Source organism: Haliotis rubra, unplaced genomic scaffold, assembly GCF_003918875.1.
Source record: "Haliotis rubra isolate DU_JTF1 unplaced genomic scaffold, ASM391887v1 Scf16, whole genome shotgun sequence".
NCBI classification, from domain to species: domain Eukaryota; kingdom Metazoa; phylum Mollusca; class Gastropoda; order Lepetellida; family Haliotidae; genus Haliotis; species Haliotis rubra.
In genome coordinates, this window is record NW_025765558.1 from 16,118 (window position 1) to 33,184 (window position 17,067).

General features: G+C 39.5%; 1 protein-coding gene across 3 annotated transcripts; it reads left to right on the forward strand.

The window, feature by feature from the left end:
- Nucleotides 1–1,822: 1,822 nt before the first annotated feature.
- LOC124271342 lies at nucleotides 1,823–12,709 on the forward strand. 3 transcript variants are annotated; one of them, XM_046706430.1, is made up of 4 exons: nucleotides 1,823–1,930; nucleotides 3,842–4,373; nucleotides 6,112–7,686; nucleotides 11,388–12,709. In XM_046706430.1, the coding sequence occupies exons 2-4, from the start codon at nucleotides 3,854–3,856 to the stop codon at nucleotides 11,720–11,722; spliced, it is 2,430 nt and encodes an 809-aa protein (XP_046562386.1). In that variant the 5' UTR covers nucleotides 1,823–1,930; nucleotides 3,842–3,853; the 3' UTR covers nucleotides 11,723–12,709. The 3 variants fall into 3 exon arrangements, with proteins under 3 accessions (XP_046562386.1, XP_046562388.1, XP_046562387.1); XM_046706432.1 differs by lacking the exon at nucleotides 1,823–1,930 and adding an exon at nucleotides 2,206–2,230; XM_046706431.1 differs by lacking the exon at nucleotides 1,823–1,930 and adding an exon at nucleotides 2,899–2,963.
- The last annotated feature ends 4,358 nt before the right edge of the window (nucleotides 12,710–17,067 follow it).

Sequence of the window (17,067 nt, forward strand, 5' to 3'; positions counted from 1 at the left end):
ACTGCTAGCTTCCTGTCGAAAGTAAAAACATATATTTCTCATCCAACATATCAATCCCATGTACCTTCAGTTCTCCTTCTGGTAATAACTCCTGTGACAAGATCCAGTTTGTGTCTTCAGGTAAATGAGGGATGCCTCTTAAGACTCGGCTACACAGGTCGAAGTCAGTTCAGTATTGTTAATGTAACAGTTTTGTGTCACGAAACATAATTTAAAAGTTGTCCATCTGCGTTGTTTTTGTTTGTTCGTTTGGTTAGTTGTGTTTTTTTCTGGTTTCTGGATTGGTTTGGGGGATTTTTCTTTGTATTGGCATTATCCAGTTGTTAACGCCTCTGTTGTTCCAAATGACCTTGCGTCAATCTTTACACTCAGAAAACACATAGGGCATTGATTCTTTCGATGTCATAAGTGACGCTGTGATTAGTCTGATTGTTGGTATCTCATTTCCATAGATGTCGTAGTCATGTCATCTACCCCTTTTAAGTCAGTCAGTAAAAGCGACAGTTGTCGCCATTGTAAGTCTGATGGATGAAACGTGTCTTGTCTTGTTATCCTGTCTGTGAAAACTAACCATAGAACACAACTCCTCAGATAGACCAGTCTCCAACATTCCACGACACTATGTGTAGACCTTGTCGTGCCGTGTAGATTCCGAATGGACACAAGTGATTGAGGACTCGTCCGCATTTTAGGGAACAGGGTACGTTTCTGTATTTTGACTTTGTTTAGGGTACATATCTGTATACAGAAGCGTACCTGGGGTACGTATCTGTAGTACCGGTGCCGACAACTCTGGGCCCCGTTTCTCAAAGCGATCGTAGCGCTACGATGATCGTAGCTCCCATACTTTAACATAGGCTTACGACTGTCGTAGCGCTACGATTGCTTTGAGGAACAGGGCCCAGGTCTCCCTGGGCCTGCTTTTCAATTTAAATGAGCTTGTTTGTTACTATCAAACTTATATATATTCAGAGACTAAGCATTAGTCTACGCATGTGGTTGTTCCCGTTCAACTGATTGCGAGTGGTATTCATATGCATCGCGAAATAGCCGTTACTGTGTATTCTCATTACTTACATAAAGCAACCAAATGTATCTAATACAACAGCATGACAGTTCCGATCAAGAATACGACACAATGGGAATGGAATCGTCCTAGGGTACGTTTCTGTATTCTCATTATGACCAGGGTACGTTTCTGTATACAGAAATGTACATGGGGTACATATCTGTAGTACCTGTGCCGACAACGACCCCTTCAGCCTTAGTTGTTGCTCACATGTCAAAAGTTTGGTATCAACATCTATCCAAACATACAATCAATTTGGGAGACAGCAATAATCCCTCATTAAGGGCAGAAACCATATAATGGTCTCTGTTAAGGTAACATGGATTCAGATCATAAGCTTTGAGTATTGAAATGGTCCTGAAAATAGTGATGGTATGTTTGGAAGAATAAAACATAGTTTTCTCACAAAAGCCACTTGCTGCAGGTGTGTAATGCCACTTCCAGTGATGAAGTAAAGTTCCTGTTCTGTATCTGAACATAATGGATGTGCATGCATATTGCCCCAAATGTAGCCGACCCAAAACCCTGCCACCCCCGCCCAAAGATCATGTACGGGAAAAATTTAGCCTTCTGTTCCCGAAATTTACAATTACGTTCAATTAAACATGAAATAGGGAGTCTATTTTACTACATTTGATGCTTGTCAGCAATTAAATAAGATTGTTATCCAACATCAGCCGCCACAGCCGCCGTTTACCGAATATCGAGCAATGCGCAAGTGCGGAAGTGACGTCGTATTATTGTTTACTTCCGCGTACCTGCAGGTCGGAAACTGTTAAGTTTCAAGTATTTTTATGCCACAATCGTAAAAGGATATATTTACAAATTGCTGTCGTGCGCCAAATGCATGGACTTTGAGAGGTAATTTTGTTATTTTATGGAAATCATATATCAAGAATATATGTCGATCGCAGCTGGAGCCGTCAGTCGAGTTACATGCAGTTAGCTGACAGTAACGATATGTCACTGACATAAACAGCAATATATCCAGGTCATTCGCCCACGTCATTTCAGCTTTCAGACCCATTTTCACTTCGATATTTCTGTGATCGTAAGTCAAATTGTATGTCAGATGGTTGGACTTGAGAGCTATTCCAGCATATTTGTAACAATACTGATGCAGGGTATACTTACAGACATAGGGAGGAGAGATCAATCTCGGTATATTTTGTTTGTGTTGATAGTCAACATACTTTGCCCAGTTTATTTTTCTACAGTGAAGAGAACTTTGATAATTATATAAAATCATACAGTAAAGGTTTGTAGACAGCAACTTCAGTGCGTGAGAAATCCTGACATTATTTTATACAGCCAGTGGATATAGTTATTAATTTTGATGATGTGTACATGATAATTAACCAGCTAGTGGAAATAATTAGAAATTATGCAAAACAATGATATGATGGGTGTATAGGGTAACTTATATGTGCTTGTCATCAGAGTGAATTAAATGGTTATAAATTACAAAATACAACATGAACCATGATTGCAATGATATCTTGACCACATGGATGTTAGCTCATGATTTCAAACATAGGTCATCCTTATTCAGACTTCATTGTTACTATGGCTTCAGATTATTTAGAGGTAGTTTAGATATTGCTGGAATATTACACTGCCAGATCCAGAGGAATGGGGTGAAGTCCCCCTCCTCGTTTTCTCCAGACTCCTTACAATTGGTAACTGTGCGTTCATGCTGAGCCACTTTGTGATTTGGGGTGTCTTATGTGTACACACAAACACATACCTTGTATAGCGAAGGTGAAAGCAAACTTAATGTTTGGTATTTTGGGTGCTGGGGTAGTTAAGTGGAGAAAATGATTTGTGTGTACACCATTTACACTCTTTGTGAACATGGTGAAACCCAGCTTTCATGTTGTTGGAGTTCCTGAAGGTTTTCCTGCTACAGATCAGTGACGGGGGCAGCTGGGGCACCTGTTGTTTTAGAAACCTAAAACCTAAAACCTGGTTAGAATTGGTCTTCAGTAACCCATGCGTGTCGTAAGAGGCGACTAACGGGATCAGGTGGGCAGGCTCATTGACTTGGTTGACCCATATCATCAGTTCCCAATTGCGTAGATCGATACCCATGCTGTTGATCACTGGATTGTCTAGTCCAGACTCGATTATTCAAAGACCACCTCCATATAGCTGGTATATTGCTGAGTGCAGCATTAAACAACAAACCAACAAGATGACAATGTTTTGGTTGATTTTGTTGCAACAATTTTGTTGTTGATCCAAAGTTCTGTTCATTTTTGCCAAGCATATATTTGCATGTATATTGATTGGTTAATATTTGGGACTGTCTACATGGACAATACCAAATGCAAATCAATAACACTACTACAAGCAGTAATGGGATGTTTCTTAAGGTCTATGATTGATGTAAGGTAGCTTAGTCACGTCAGTTGGGGCGGTGGGGTAGCCTTGTGGTTAAAGCGTTCGATTGTCACGCTGAAGACCTGGGTTCGATTTCCGACAATCGTGATTTCTTCACAATATGTGAAGCCCATTTCTGGTGTCCCCTGCTGTAATATTGCTTGAATATTGTGAAAAGCGGTGTAAAACCAAACTCACTGGTCATGTTAGTGGTTCTTCTTCAGGCAGACTGGGGTTCCATTCCTACATGATTACAAAGATCTGCAATGATGGTGTCTCGGTTGATGTGATTGAATATTGCTACAACCAAACATTCTAACAATATTAAAATATATACATATTTTTTGTGTCTGTCTGTGGTTTTGTGTCTGATGTTTGATCATGTTTTAGAATTAAAGAAGAATGGGAAACGGGGAATCCAGTCAAACAAACAGTGATGGGGAAGAAAACATGTACAATTATCACAAGTCTGTCTTGAAAGAAGGTGCCTCACCTGTCAAAGGCAACAAGCAACGACTGACTACATCATTGAGGAATGACAGGTCAGCAGAATATACTCCTGAAACAGGATCAAGCCCGGAAGGGTCCACATTTGGTGGGGATACAAGTCAAGAAGACTCCACTTCCCGACAGGGAGGTTCTCACTTGCCTGAGACTCCAGAACCAAGCGATGACAGTTTTGTTGATGCTAACGAGGATTTAAACGATGATGAAAGTAATAACAAAGATGACAGCTACTCCAAATCACATGATTCAAGTCTGTCCCACTCAGGATCCTGTTCTGGGTCCATGAACAGGTCATCCGGATCCTATTCATTGCACTCAAGTTGGTCCAGCTCGGATCAAACGATCAACCGTTCTAGTGGTTCCAGCTCAAGTCTCCCGAACAGGATCCGCATCATCGACACATCTGAGAGTGAAGGTAATACCTTAAAGTCAGTTCCTGTAGAAATCCTGTACAAACTGTTTCCAATTTTGTAATCTGCCTGTATTTTCCCAGAGAGCAGACGGTCAACCCCATGTCCACATCATGCCAAAAGACAGGAAATGATGGTACTTGGTGTTACCCTGCCTTGTACTTACATAAAACAAGGATTGGTTGTCTTGGAGTATATATACATGTACTGTGCATGTCGGTTCGTTTCAATGGTATGTCAGGGGGCTGGTGTTATCAATCCAACATAAGTCTAAACAATAATACGCTGCCAATGTGATCAGGTAGTCATGTGATCATAGTACATGATACTTCTACCATGCATACAGGGTTTTATCTGGACCTACAAAACTAAGGGTCCAAAGGCAGAGATGCCAACCACTCCAATTTTGGCGAAGTTACTCTGATTTTCAAAAAACAAAATCTGCTCTCCGATTTCTCTTTTAGAAACTCCGATTTTTTAGAAAAAATTCTGAATATATTTTTAGGGTATACTATTTCTGAAGTCACCAGTGATTTATTTGAGTGAACACTGGTAAAAGCATTCAGATCCTTTGGGTGTTGATTGTGTATATTGCATGTTTTTGACGAAGAAGTTTCACAAAGTTTTTGCGAATGCATGTCATAGTCCATATAAAAGTGACACAAAATGGCAGAGCCGACCACACGCTCACCCCTAACTCGCACCTTTGGTGCTCAGGCCTGGCTTTCAGCCAGTCATGACTCCGTTTTCCTTAGATGCAGGGCTGGCATCTCTGCAAAGGACCCACAATTACAAATTATACCATTACCGATTACAACTGGTTTGCCATTATCATGATTATGCACAGATTGAAATGATATCAACAAAATATTGCTGACATTTTTTAAGCTTTACTGACATATATTTCAATGTATAAGACAACCATTAATCGCAAAGAAAATTGAGGCATGGTTATTTCATGATAAATTATTGTTCTATATTCACGCCTTTGTGAAGGATCAAAACCGACTCTGAGGTCTTGTTTGGAAAAGTAAGCCTGCAGTAGAGGGAAATTGGGCAGGGCCACTTTGAACCGACCGAAGATATACTTTTATATAATTTTTTTTTTAGTATTTGGTTTTCACCATGTGTACTGTTGAAATCAACTGGAATGTGACTGGCAGCCAATACCATGCCTTGCACACACAGTGCACATGTGCTGCTCTCACTACCTGGAGGTTCATGACTGTAGAATGGAACTTTACATTTACATACTCAATCGCATCATCTATTGAATGCTTGAGTAGGAAGTTGTTTCCCCAAAATATAGCTAGGCAATGCATATACATTCGCTTGACAAGTGATAACAGCTGTCAGTTTGTGAGAATATTCAGAAAATGATTAATTACCCCTAATTTTTCCTAAAATGGACTTGTCCAACATTACCAGGATTGGATTGTATTCAGAGAGTCACCATTACTTTGAATACTGGTAACTAATTAGAACTTGTATATGTTACTAACATCATTGTTAATGACATAATAAAACACTGAAAGGAGGATAAACCTCTTTGTCTTTGTGGTTTATAGCTTTAAGCAAATAACCTGATCACAATGATTGCTCTTTACACATGGTCGTATATATTTTGATAATGTTATTTTAATGATTGTGTTTCTTTGCAATTCAAATGAAGTTAGTAACCATGGGGACCTATTGGTTCTTCCTGTATAGCTATGTTTGTTTGAATTATTTGGTTTATTTCAGGTGAGGATGCAGATATAATCACCACCAAAAAGCACACCTCACAAGCGGCAACCCCAGCATCAGGTAACCATGGTAACAAGAAGCATCTCCCAAGACCTATCCCCGTTCATCGGATCACCACTGGATCTGAAGCCATGGGCAGGTCTGATGACACATCTGCTCCAAACCAACAGGTGAAAAGGAAAGCAGACGATATGGATCCTGAGTCGGAACCAGAAGAAAATCCAACCATGACTGCTCCAGTGAGGAGGTCTGGTGGAGTGAACAGACTGCGGGCCAGACGGAAGGCGCTGCACAACATAGTGCTCCGTCCTCAGACGCCAAAAGGGATTGATCAAAACCTACCGGGGGTCACTCAACAAACTTCAGAAGAGTCTGAAGGAGATGATGAGGTAATGGTTGTGGCATCAACCAGTGCTGCTGATCAAAACTCAGATGAAGATCAAAGAAACAAATTTGAACACTCAAATACTTCCCCGTTCACAAACTTCCGTCTTCAGCCATCCTCTTCCAATGCAGGTGCTGAGCTGAGCGCCAGTGCTGAGACACCCAAAGAGAGAACTGTAATTCCTGGAGATGACCCCAAATCATCTCCACTGACCAAACAAGGAATCAAAAGGGCAAACCCTGATGCTGACCCATCTTCAGGAAGTTGTGAAAAGAAGTCTTCAGGTGCAGTCAAGCCTCTTTCACAGAAGTTTGACATGTTTGAGCGGAATCCTGGCAATAGTAGTGGTACAGCAGAACAGATAACAACCCGAGTTCTGCCACAGCTGGGAAACTCTGGTCATTCTGCAGGACCTTCAGAAACTTCCGGAGGAGGTTCGGGTGGAGCTTCCAGAAATGGCAGGACCAGTGGTACAGCAGAACAGATAACAACCCGAGTTCTGCCACAACGGGGAAACTCTGGTCATTCTGCAGGACCTTCAGAAACTTCCGGAGGAGGTTCGGGTGGAGGTTCCAGAAATGGCAGGACCAGTGGTGCTGTGGAAACTAGCAGATCAAGTTCTGTTCAGGACAGGATGACAGATCATAATCATCATTGGACGTCCCAACTCCCTCGTGTTAATACCACTGCAGAGCAACGATTTCAAGCCAGTCCAAGAAACAGCATGGAACCATCCACTTCGGACTGGCATACAACCACGCTCAGAAACAAGGGAGATAAGTTCTCCTTCCTCCTAGCAGATGAGACCAATGTGCATATATGTTATGATGACATCACAACGTTACGAACCGATGCCTTGATCAATCCCACTGATGGACAGCTAACTCATGTAAATGAAACCGCCCATGCCATTGCCATGGCAGCAGGACCCCTAATGATCGAACAGTGTCATTTTTTTCTGCGCCAGCATGGAGGGCCCTTAGAAACAACTGAAGTGGTAGAAACATATGCATCGGGGTCGTTAAGTGGTCGGGTTGGTCACATTGTTCAGTTGGCCTCGCCCATGTACCAGGCAGCCAATGAGAAGGAATCAACAAGCCAGTTGCTGAAGTCGTATCTGAACTGTCTTAACCATGTCAACGACAAGCTTGGCCTTCAGTCCGCCACATTTCCATGTATTGGTGCAGGTAAGGAAAACCACTTGGTCACCAGTGTTACTGTTTGTTTGTTTATTTGTTGTTTGACCCTCACACAACAATATTCCAGCTATATGATGGCAGTCTGTAAATAACTGATTCTGGACCAGACAATCCAGTGATTAACATTGTCAGCATCAACCTATGTAATTGGGATTTGATGACGTGTGTCAACCTTGACTTGGAAAATTAATTTATTATTTTTATTTTTATTTGGTAACCTTTGTTAATTTTGATTCTAAGATGCCTAGCGGTTAGAACAATCGAAAAAAAAATACATTATCAGACAATAAAGGTATAGTTTTTTGATGACGTAACAATTGAATGACGTTATCCCGTCACTGCGCCATTCTAGTGTGCCCCCTCGTAATCGAACCATTTTACATTACGTCACAATGAAAGCGACGTCACGATGCATGTCAGTTGTCATCGCCTCGTACGGCCTCCTACAGTAAACTACACCGTTGCATCCCGTTTCTTGGTTTTCTGTTGCTTCACGCAGCTAACATCACTGGTGGAAACATTACGTTTATGTTTTACGACGGTTAAAATGTGTCATTTCGACTCACAAGTTTTCAGCGACACAGTAACGTTCAAGCGAATGTTTACATTCCCACAATGCAATTCGTGGAATGTCGCTGACTACTTCGACTTCCTCTGGATGTACTGATCTAAACTTACGTTGGTAGTAGAAATTCAAGCGTTCATATTGCCCCATATGGTTTATGTTAATAACAGATGTAATTAAAATAATTCAGAGAAGATATTTGATCGAACGTAAACCGTCATCAAACTGTTATCATTTTTTTTCTGGTAACGCTCGTCTTAACGTGAGGGGGCAGACACATCAGTTAGCCCTGGATGTGCGCTTGTTGGTAGGAATCTTAATTTAGGTCACAGACACCGCCATTGTTTAGTAACGCTAAGTAGTTTATTTCGTTAGCCCTGTTAGCCCTGTGCGAGGAATGAATCTTAATTTAGGTCAGGATTCTTAATTTAGGTCACAGACACCGTCGTTTGTTTTCTGCCTTAAATTAATCGTAATTATCCTTAGAAAGTATTAAATTTGGCATCTTAGAAAAGAAATACAGTTCGCTTCTACCACCATGTATAGTGTAATAAAAACACACTTTCGCCCTGAACTATTATAGCTAAAAGCACTTGAAGCGGACGCGTCCGCCCTCGTGCTTTAACTATGATAGTTCAGGGCAAAAGTGTGTTTTATTACACTATACATGGTGGTAGAGCAAAGTGTATTTCTTAATTATATTAGTCATTAGAGTAGCCAATGCTTTATGAACATAAAACAATCTTGATTTAAAACCTTTTTGTCCACTTTTACAAGTAATGCACAAATCAAAAAAGGATAAATATCAGGAGAAATGTGTTGGATTTGAGCAAGCTTTTTACATGATCTGATGTATTGTAATTGTGAAAGTAGGTCTCTTCAACTTGATTTGACCTGTTCAGAATTTTAGTTTTGTACTAGTCTGGAACTTGCAGAATTACGCTTACTTAGATACTGGGCCTGTTTCACAAAGCAATCATTGTGCTATGCATTGTGGAATGGGAACCTGATCACTTGTAGCATTTGTTGTACATGACCCAGAACAAGTAAGATCATTTATGTGTGGCCCATAGGGATCTTCATGAATTCAGAAATTTACAAATCATGTTAGAAATTTTGCTGTTTTCATATGAATGAATATTAGTCAATCATTTCAACATTTACAGTGTCATACAGGTTGTTTTTAAGATGCTTGTTTTGTTGTTTAATGCCACACTAAGCAATATTCCAGTTTTGTGATGGTGTCACAGAGGCCCAGATAAGTTGCGTATCCGGGTAAAATACGCATAGAAAATTTCAAATTACGTATTGAAAAATAATTGTTGCGTACCAATTACGCATTTAAAATGTTAGATATGCAAAAAGTTTAAAACAAATGCATACAGAATATATTTATAAAAATCGCTTGCGTAATGAAAAAGACATCGATTGCTATCAAGTGCTATCAAGTTGTACTGCTAGTATAGGACTAGTGTTGTACTGTCGGTACAGGATGAGGTATCTTTTATGAAATCATTTCCATTATATTTAAGTTGGTGTTGATTAGGTATGACATAAGGCAGAACATACCTGCTTAGTAAACTCACTTACTACTTAGGTGAGTAAAATGACTGAAATATGCACATATTTGAAAGCAGTGGGTAACGGAAAATGAAATACCCACTCAACATTCATAATACCCACTCCAAAAAAATACAGTGGGTACAGTTCCCACATGAGCTAAATCTTATCTGGAGCTCTGTGTCATGTAAATTATCAGGTGTCGACAAGATAATCTGGACATTGATATCATATGCATCATTCTGTGAAAATGGAATACAATGACATGTGTCAACCAAGTCAGCGAGCCTGACCACCCGACCCCGTTAGTCGCTTCTTAGAAGCATGGTTTGCCAAAGACCAATGCCAAGCTTGATGTTCATGAGTATTTTATGACAGTACATTGATACAGTACAAGAATTCACCCTTGAATCACACAGCCTTTCTCCTATTTAGATTTTGTCTTGTTTATTGACCCATGAAGATCCGGGTTAGAATGAACCTTCAGTAACCCATGCTTGTCGTAAGAGGCGACTAGCGGGATCGGGTGGTCAGGCTCGCTGACTTGGTTGACACATGTCATTGGTTTCCAGTTGCGCAGATTGATGCTGATGTTGTTGATCACTGGATTGTCTGGCCCAGGCTCGATTCTTTACACACCGCCCAGGGTTTTACATAGCTCTTCGAAACTGGGAGTCCTGGGGACTCAGGGCATATGTATTCTGAGAGTCCATTTCCAAAATTGGGAGTCATCAATTTGCATGCAATCAGTGATCATGGATGCTTCCCATTTGATAAGGATTATGTTATAATATGTGTTACTTTCAATGTCATTAGAATAATGATTGTAAACAGAATGTTATGTTTTAATATGGGATATCATTACAAACTCAGAAGTCATGCGTCCTTTAAAACCCAGGATTGTCACCATATAGCTGGAATATTGCTGTGTGCGGCGGCGTAAAACTAAACTCACTCACTCACTTTTGCTTATTGGCTTATCAGCAGTGTGTAGCATATTGTTAATTTGAAAAAAAATTTTGAAAGCTTGTAGCAACGTTTAACCCCCTGGGTGCCACAGGGACATGTATATCCTTCCTCTTCAACACTCACTGTGAAGTCCAATAAAATTCTAAATATATCAGGCACACAAATATACTACATAGTTTTGAATTCTGCGAGAAATGCCAAATTAAACAAAATTCATAGCCCAGTGCTTCTATCGGTGCACGATAAGAAGTGGAGAAATTTGCTGTTTTATTAACGCATAACAAAAGTTTGGACAACATTTAGCAGCGACTATTTCTCAAACCGCCGAGGTAGTTTCACATATATTTATACCAACGGATAGGAAATTTAATATTCTACATTTCTGTGTAGTTTTATAGCCGTACACAGATCATCGACCACGCTAGTGCAATTCTCGCACAATGATCACTTTTTAAACCTTATGAAAGCCAGTTGCGTTTTGGGGCAATGAAAATGAGTGAAGGTAGGGGTTCAGGGTGAATCAGGGCTCATCACTACATACACATCCTTGTGGATGATCAGGAAATAATGACAGTGATTGTTTTTGTTTCTTCAGGCTCCTTCCCACAAGATACCTGTATCAACGTGTTCTTCGAGGCACTGCTTGTGCACTTAGCGGAAAGGAAGACCTCAAGCCTCAACATGGTCAAGTTTGTCTTTAACAATGAACATTTAGCAAATTTAGCCATTGCAATGATTCAAGCCCACCTTGAGAGAATAATTCTTGAGGGAATTGACACTTTGACGGCTGAGGCGATGAACAGCTACTATGGCAACAGTAGATTTGAGTGTTGTCAGAACGACATCAATGACCGTCTTGGACGCCAAATGGAGGTGGACTCCCCCAAGAAAATGTTCCGTGGACCACCGGTGAAGAGACCACGTCTTTGAGAGACGACATCAAGTCACAAAACTCACATTGTGTTCATGTTTTATATTTCATCGAAACTATATCTTTGTAAATCTTTGAAATTAGGCCTTTTACTATTTATGAGCAGGTTTTCAAATTCTTTGAAATTTTAAATTCTCCACTTTAATGTAGTTGGTTAAAACAACTACATTAAATACTTAGCTAAAAATAAACTGATGTGGCTTGGTGAGTGAGTTTTGTTTTACTCCGCTTTTAGCAATATTCCAGCAATATCACGGTGGGGGACACCAGAAATGGACTTCACAGATTTTACCCATGTGGGGAATCGAACCTGGGTCTTCGGTGTGACGAGCGAACGCTTTAACCACTAGGCTACCCACAGCCCCATGATGTGGCTTGGCACACAGTATGATTTATACAATACTTTATAGCTTTTGTTTTCTTATGTGTTTAATCACAGGTTGTTTTGTCACAATGCCATCAGTCTATTTTGAGTTAAAATGGAGAAATTCTATAAAAAGTATCATGTCCAAATACTTTTTTGTTTGTTTGAATGAATACTTTGGTTTTACTTTTACAAAGTGTGATCCTCTCCTTGTAAACATGATAAAAGTCTGTAAGAGGACTTTTTAAGTTGGATTGCAGGTTTGAATGTTATATAATGCAGAGATTTATGTTGACATGTTGTGTGGTTGACCTGGAGTTGGCAGCAAATTTTAGCGTAATATGCCAGTTGACATGACTGAGACTTAAATAATTAATTATTCATGTAATTATATTATGATGATTGTATTTTCTTAGTTTAAAATCCTGCATAAATCCCTGTGATGAATCAGGATGATTTGCCCTTGATTGTGAATTGGTGGTTGTCTCCCTTTGATTAGGTTGAATATATAGATTATTATCCCCTGCAACGCATTTTGCGGAGGGTATTAAAATGGACTCCGTCCGTCCGTGCACATTTGTCTTTTCCGGAGCAGAACTCTAAAACCGTTCAATATTTCTTCACCAAAGTTGGCACATACATGGATCTGGTGGTGTACTGGTGCCTTTTGGTAGTTTTGGAATTCTGAATAAAATATTTGGCGTTTCCATGACATCAAGTTCGACTGAGACTGAAATTAGTGGTAGTGCTCTTTTCCGGAGCAGAACTCTAAAACCGTTCAATATTTCTTCACCAAACTTGGCACATAGATTGGTCTGACGGTGTACTGGTGCCTTTTGGTAGTTTTGGATTTCTGAATAAAATATTTTTGGCATTTCCATGGCAACAAGTTTGACTAAAACTGAAATTGGTGATAGTGCTCCTTTCTGGAGCAGAACTGTAAAAACCTTTCAAAACTCTCCTTCCACTTTTCTATATACACACCTAAATATTTGACATAGTCATAACTCGTAGACATAATCATGAAGAGTATTTTGCCATTGTGGGGGATATTGATGACTTTGTCTTTTTGTTTTAGTTAAGTTGCTTCTTGCCAAAATATGAAAATATGCAACAATTTAGAAAATACTAGTATGTCATTCACCACCAAGTCTCTTTTCCACTGTGGTAGATGTTGTTGGAACAGATTCAGTCCATAAAGCATGAACTAACTTACATGGTGAAGTCAAGCAGGTTTCATAAAAAGTGTTTATTTCATATATGCAGGATGTGGATATATGGAACTACCTTTCTGGTGACCAGGACAAAATGTTTCGAATTTTGTGAAGTCTCTTCCAGTGGAAAGAGTATCTGCCTGGAGAGTGGTTCAGTCATGGCTGTGTCATACCTGAAGTCAGTAAAATACAGTGCTTGTTGACCCGTGAAGATCCAGATTATAATTGGTATTCAGCATCCCATGCTTGTCATAAACGTGATGAAGGGGATCGGGTGGTCAGGTTTGCTGACATCGTTGACACATCATCATATCCAAACTGTGTAGATCAATACTCGCGATGTTGATCACTGGATTGTCTGGTCCAGACTCAATTATTTACAGACAGCCGCCATGTAGCTGGAATATTGCTGAGTGCGGTGTTAGACAACTAACAAAACAGCTCTTGTTGTTATAATGTATGTGTGATGAATTATGGGGAATTATGAAGACTGATGGAGTCAGTGTAATGTGAGTGGGGTGTCCATGATAAACTGTAGTATCTTAGTGGGCTAGCACTACAGTGCCTGGATTAGACTGCACTAGTACAATCATAGACACACATGCATGTACATCATTGGATATAGTGCAGTAATCTTGCAGGGATTTACCTTGAGTCCTGTATTTGAGGGTCCCTGGGACTTATACTTATACTTTTCAGGGGTCCCTGACGCTTAAATATTATTAATACTATAAAAAATTGTTGCAATTCATTAACTGTTACTGTATTGTGTATCATGATCATAACATTGTTACAGTAATTAAATTACAACTGATACCAAAGCCCGGCTTTGTAGCAAAGTGAAATTTTTAGAAAAAGTATTTGGACGTTTTCTGCGTCCCTGTGGATGCGCTAATAACTTTTGTTGTGTCCATTGTCAATTTTTATGTGTATAGGACACAGGAATTCGTGTCCCGTCAATCCCTGATCTTGTAAGTGACTTTGAATTTAGTTCTTGTAACATCACCTCAGGTCTTCGGAAGTTCTCAAAAAGTTTGTTTCTTGAGCACAATATACAAAAATGTCCATATATCTAGTGATGGAGAGTGAGTTGTGTGTGTGTGTGTGTGTGTGTGTGTGTTTTATTTCATATAAACATGTATATATATATACACACACATGTATCAATGTATTTTTCACTTAATGAGTAAGATATAAACCATATCATTTGTAATACTTTAAGCATGCATTTATAGTAGTAGCATGTTTGGCTGTTTTTGTTCTGGTTTGCCGTGATATAGATTTTACCTGAATGTAGAATGTGCCTAGATGTGATGGTCAATATAGATTGTTATATGTTTCTTAGCGACTGTTAATGATAGTTGTCAAATCATGTTTCTGAATTTCTGTTGTGTTTATTCTGTTTATTTGATGGAACCAGTCCACCCTCTGCTCATTTATTATATATATTTAAACAAGAGCTGCTATTTTGTTGATTTCTTGTTAGCTTGGGCTTCCCCATTCCACAGAGCGATCATATCCCTCAATCTTAACTACCGTAGACCTGTGAAGATCCGGGTTAGAATTGGTCGTCAGCAAACCATGCTTGTAAGAGGCGACTAATGGGATCACGTCAGGCTCGCTGACTTGGTTGACACATCATTCTATCCCAATTGTGTAGATTGATGCTCATGATGTTGATCACTAGATTGTCTGATCCAGACTCGATTATTTACAGACCACCTTCATATAGCTGGAATATTGCTGAGTACAGCATTAAACAACAAACAATCATAACTACCAAACTTTGTTACAGACTGGGGTAGTGAGGTGAGGGTACAATGTGTGAAACTCTGGTGTTCTCTTTGGAACATTCTTGACGGTGGCAAAAAAACCGTTCTCACCCACCTGCCTGCTAACACAGACACTATGATCGCTTTGTGAAACAGGGTCCAGTATTGGTCAGTGCTTCCTTCACCTACCAATTTGATTGGTTCAGAGTGGACATGGGGGAACAGATATCTCAGAGAACTTTCTAGGAAAATTGGGATGTAAAATAGCCACTATAAAGACAGTTGCAGTCAGTGAAACTGCATTGCATCTCTTCACCCAGCTCCTCAGTACAGGTAAATCTTTAATAACAGTTGTTGGTGATGTTCATTTGATTAAAAATAGCAACATATTAAACTTGGGGTTATCTACTAGTATTTGAAGTGGTGTGCAGGGTAGTGGGAATTTGTATGGAGACAGATTTTTCAGATAAGCTCAGACACAAATGTCCAGCTTATTATCAATAAAACCAGGATTTTGTTGAAATGGAGTCTATGTATAAGTACATCTTCAAGTTTGCTGAACTTGAACCTGGTTACTGAATTTAAAGAATAAAAACTGTATTTTAAGTTGAAAAATATGCTTACAGTGTAAATAATGGATTTATCTAAGTTTTTCTGTTCTGACATGATAATAAGTAGTAAGACTTCTAAATAGTAGTAGTGAGTCTATGTAAATGTTTGCAGCTTCATTATTTGAGTGTAACATGTGACATGTATCTACAGCTCTGTACAGAAATAGAGGATATTATATGAGTGCCCATATCATACTATGTTTACAACATGAGTGCCTAAATGTTGGTATTTCCCGGCCGAGCGAGATCGAGGGATATACCGATATTTAGGCACGAGTGTCGTAAACATAGTATGATATGGGCATGAATATAATATTCTGTTTATTATCGAAGTTGTCAAATTGAGGAAAATAATCCAAATCTACTTTCAAACATAGGCTGTCTACTCGCCACCGCCGCATGTATTACGCAACGTCACAGAAGTGATATTTTGCCCTAGGGCATCGTATGAAAAATATTAACCCGATATGTTGCCCTCGTAGGTATTAAAACATATTATTATCCTCTCACATTATCAGCTTCATTCTCTTGTCAAGAAGATTAAAATATGTATCATGTATGATTTCCTTTGTTATGGACTTACTTCAGATTGACCAAATACAAGTGACACAAATGCTTGTGAAATAGCGCATTGCCCGTATCGTCACTGTTGGCTTCAACAAATATTGATGCACTTAATTTGGATCCTTGACTACAATGCAGAGGTTGCCCACCTCTCTCTTGGGGGCTGCAAATGAGAATGAGGATTGCAAAAATCCTCTTTGGAACTCATTTGGTACTTGGTTGTGTTTGGAATTAGTGGGATTCTCTCATCATTGATAACTAATTAGTCAAAGGCCCACACCACAGAGTTATGTCACCTAAACACGGGTCATGATCTCTTATCCTAGATTTGGACTGATTAAGATCCTTGGTTTTCTGAGTTTCATACCTGTGCTCATGTGATTTACCAAATCCTGAAAGTCTACAACTTGAGTTTCTTTGGGATTTCCTCCCACAATGGAGTAAATGTGACAGAACAAGGATAAGTAACATTAAGATAACCGGGAACGTAAACCCAAGCTGCTTCATCACCTTGTAAGAGAAAGGTCAGCAAGCCTGCTATGTTGGTGCATATCATCTAGGTAAATCTTGAATGAGACTGGATTCCTATTTCAAACTGGCACAGACAATGATTTCGATGAAAGGAAATATTTGGAAAGAAAATATCTAAAACCTTGGTTGATGTACTAGACTCGGCTCCGGACTAATGGCTGTAGTCACAGACTGTAATTATCATTACATCTTAAGTTTGTGAAGGCACAAACAAGTAGAACAAGTAATACAAGTAATACAAGTAATACATCCCAACAAAGGCTGATGCAAAAACACAACACAATGCAT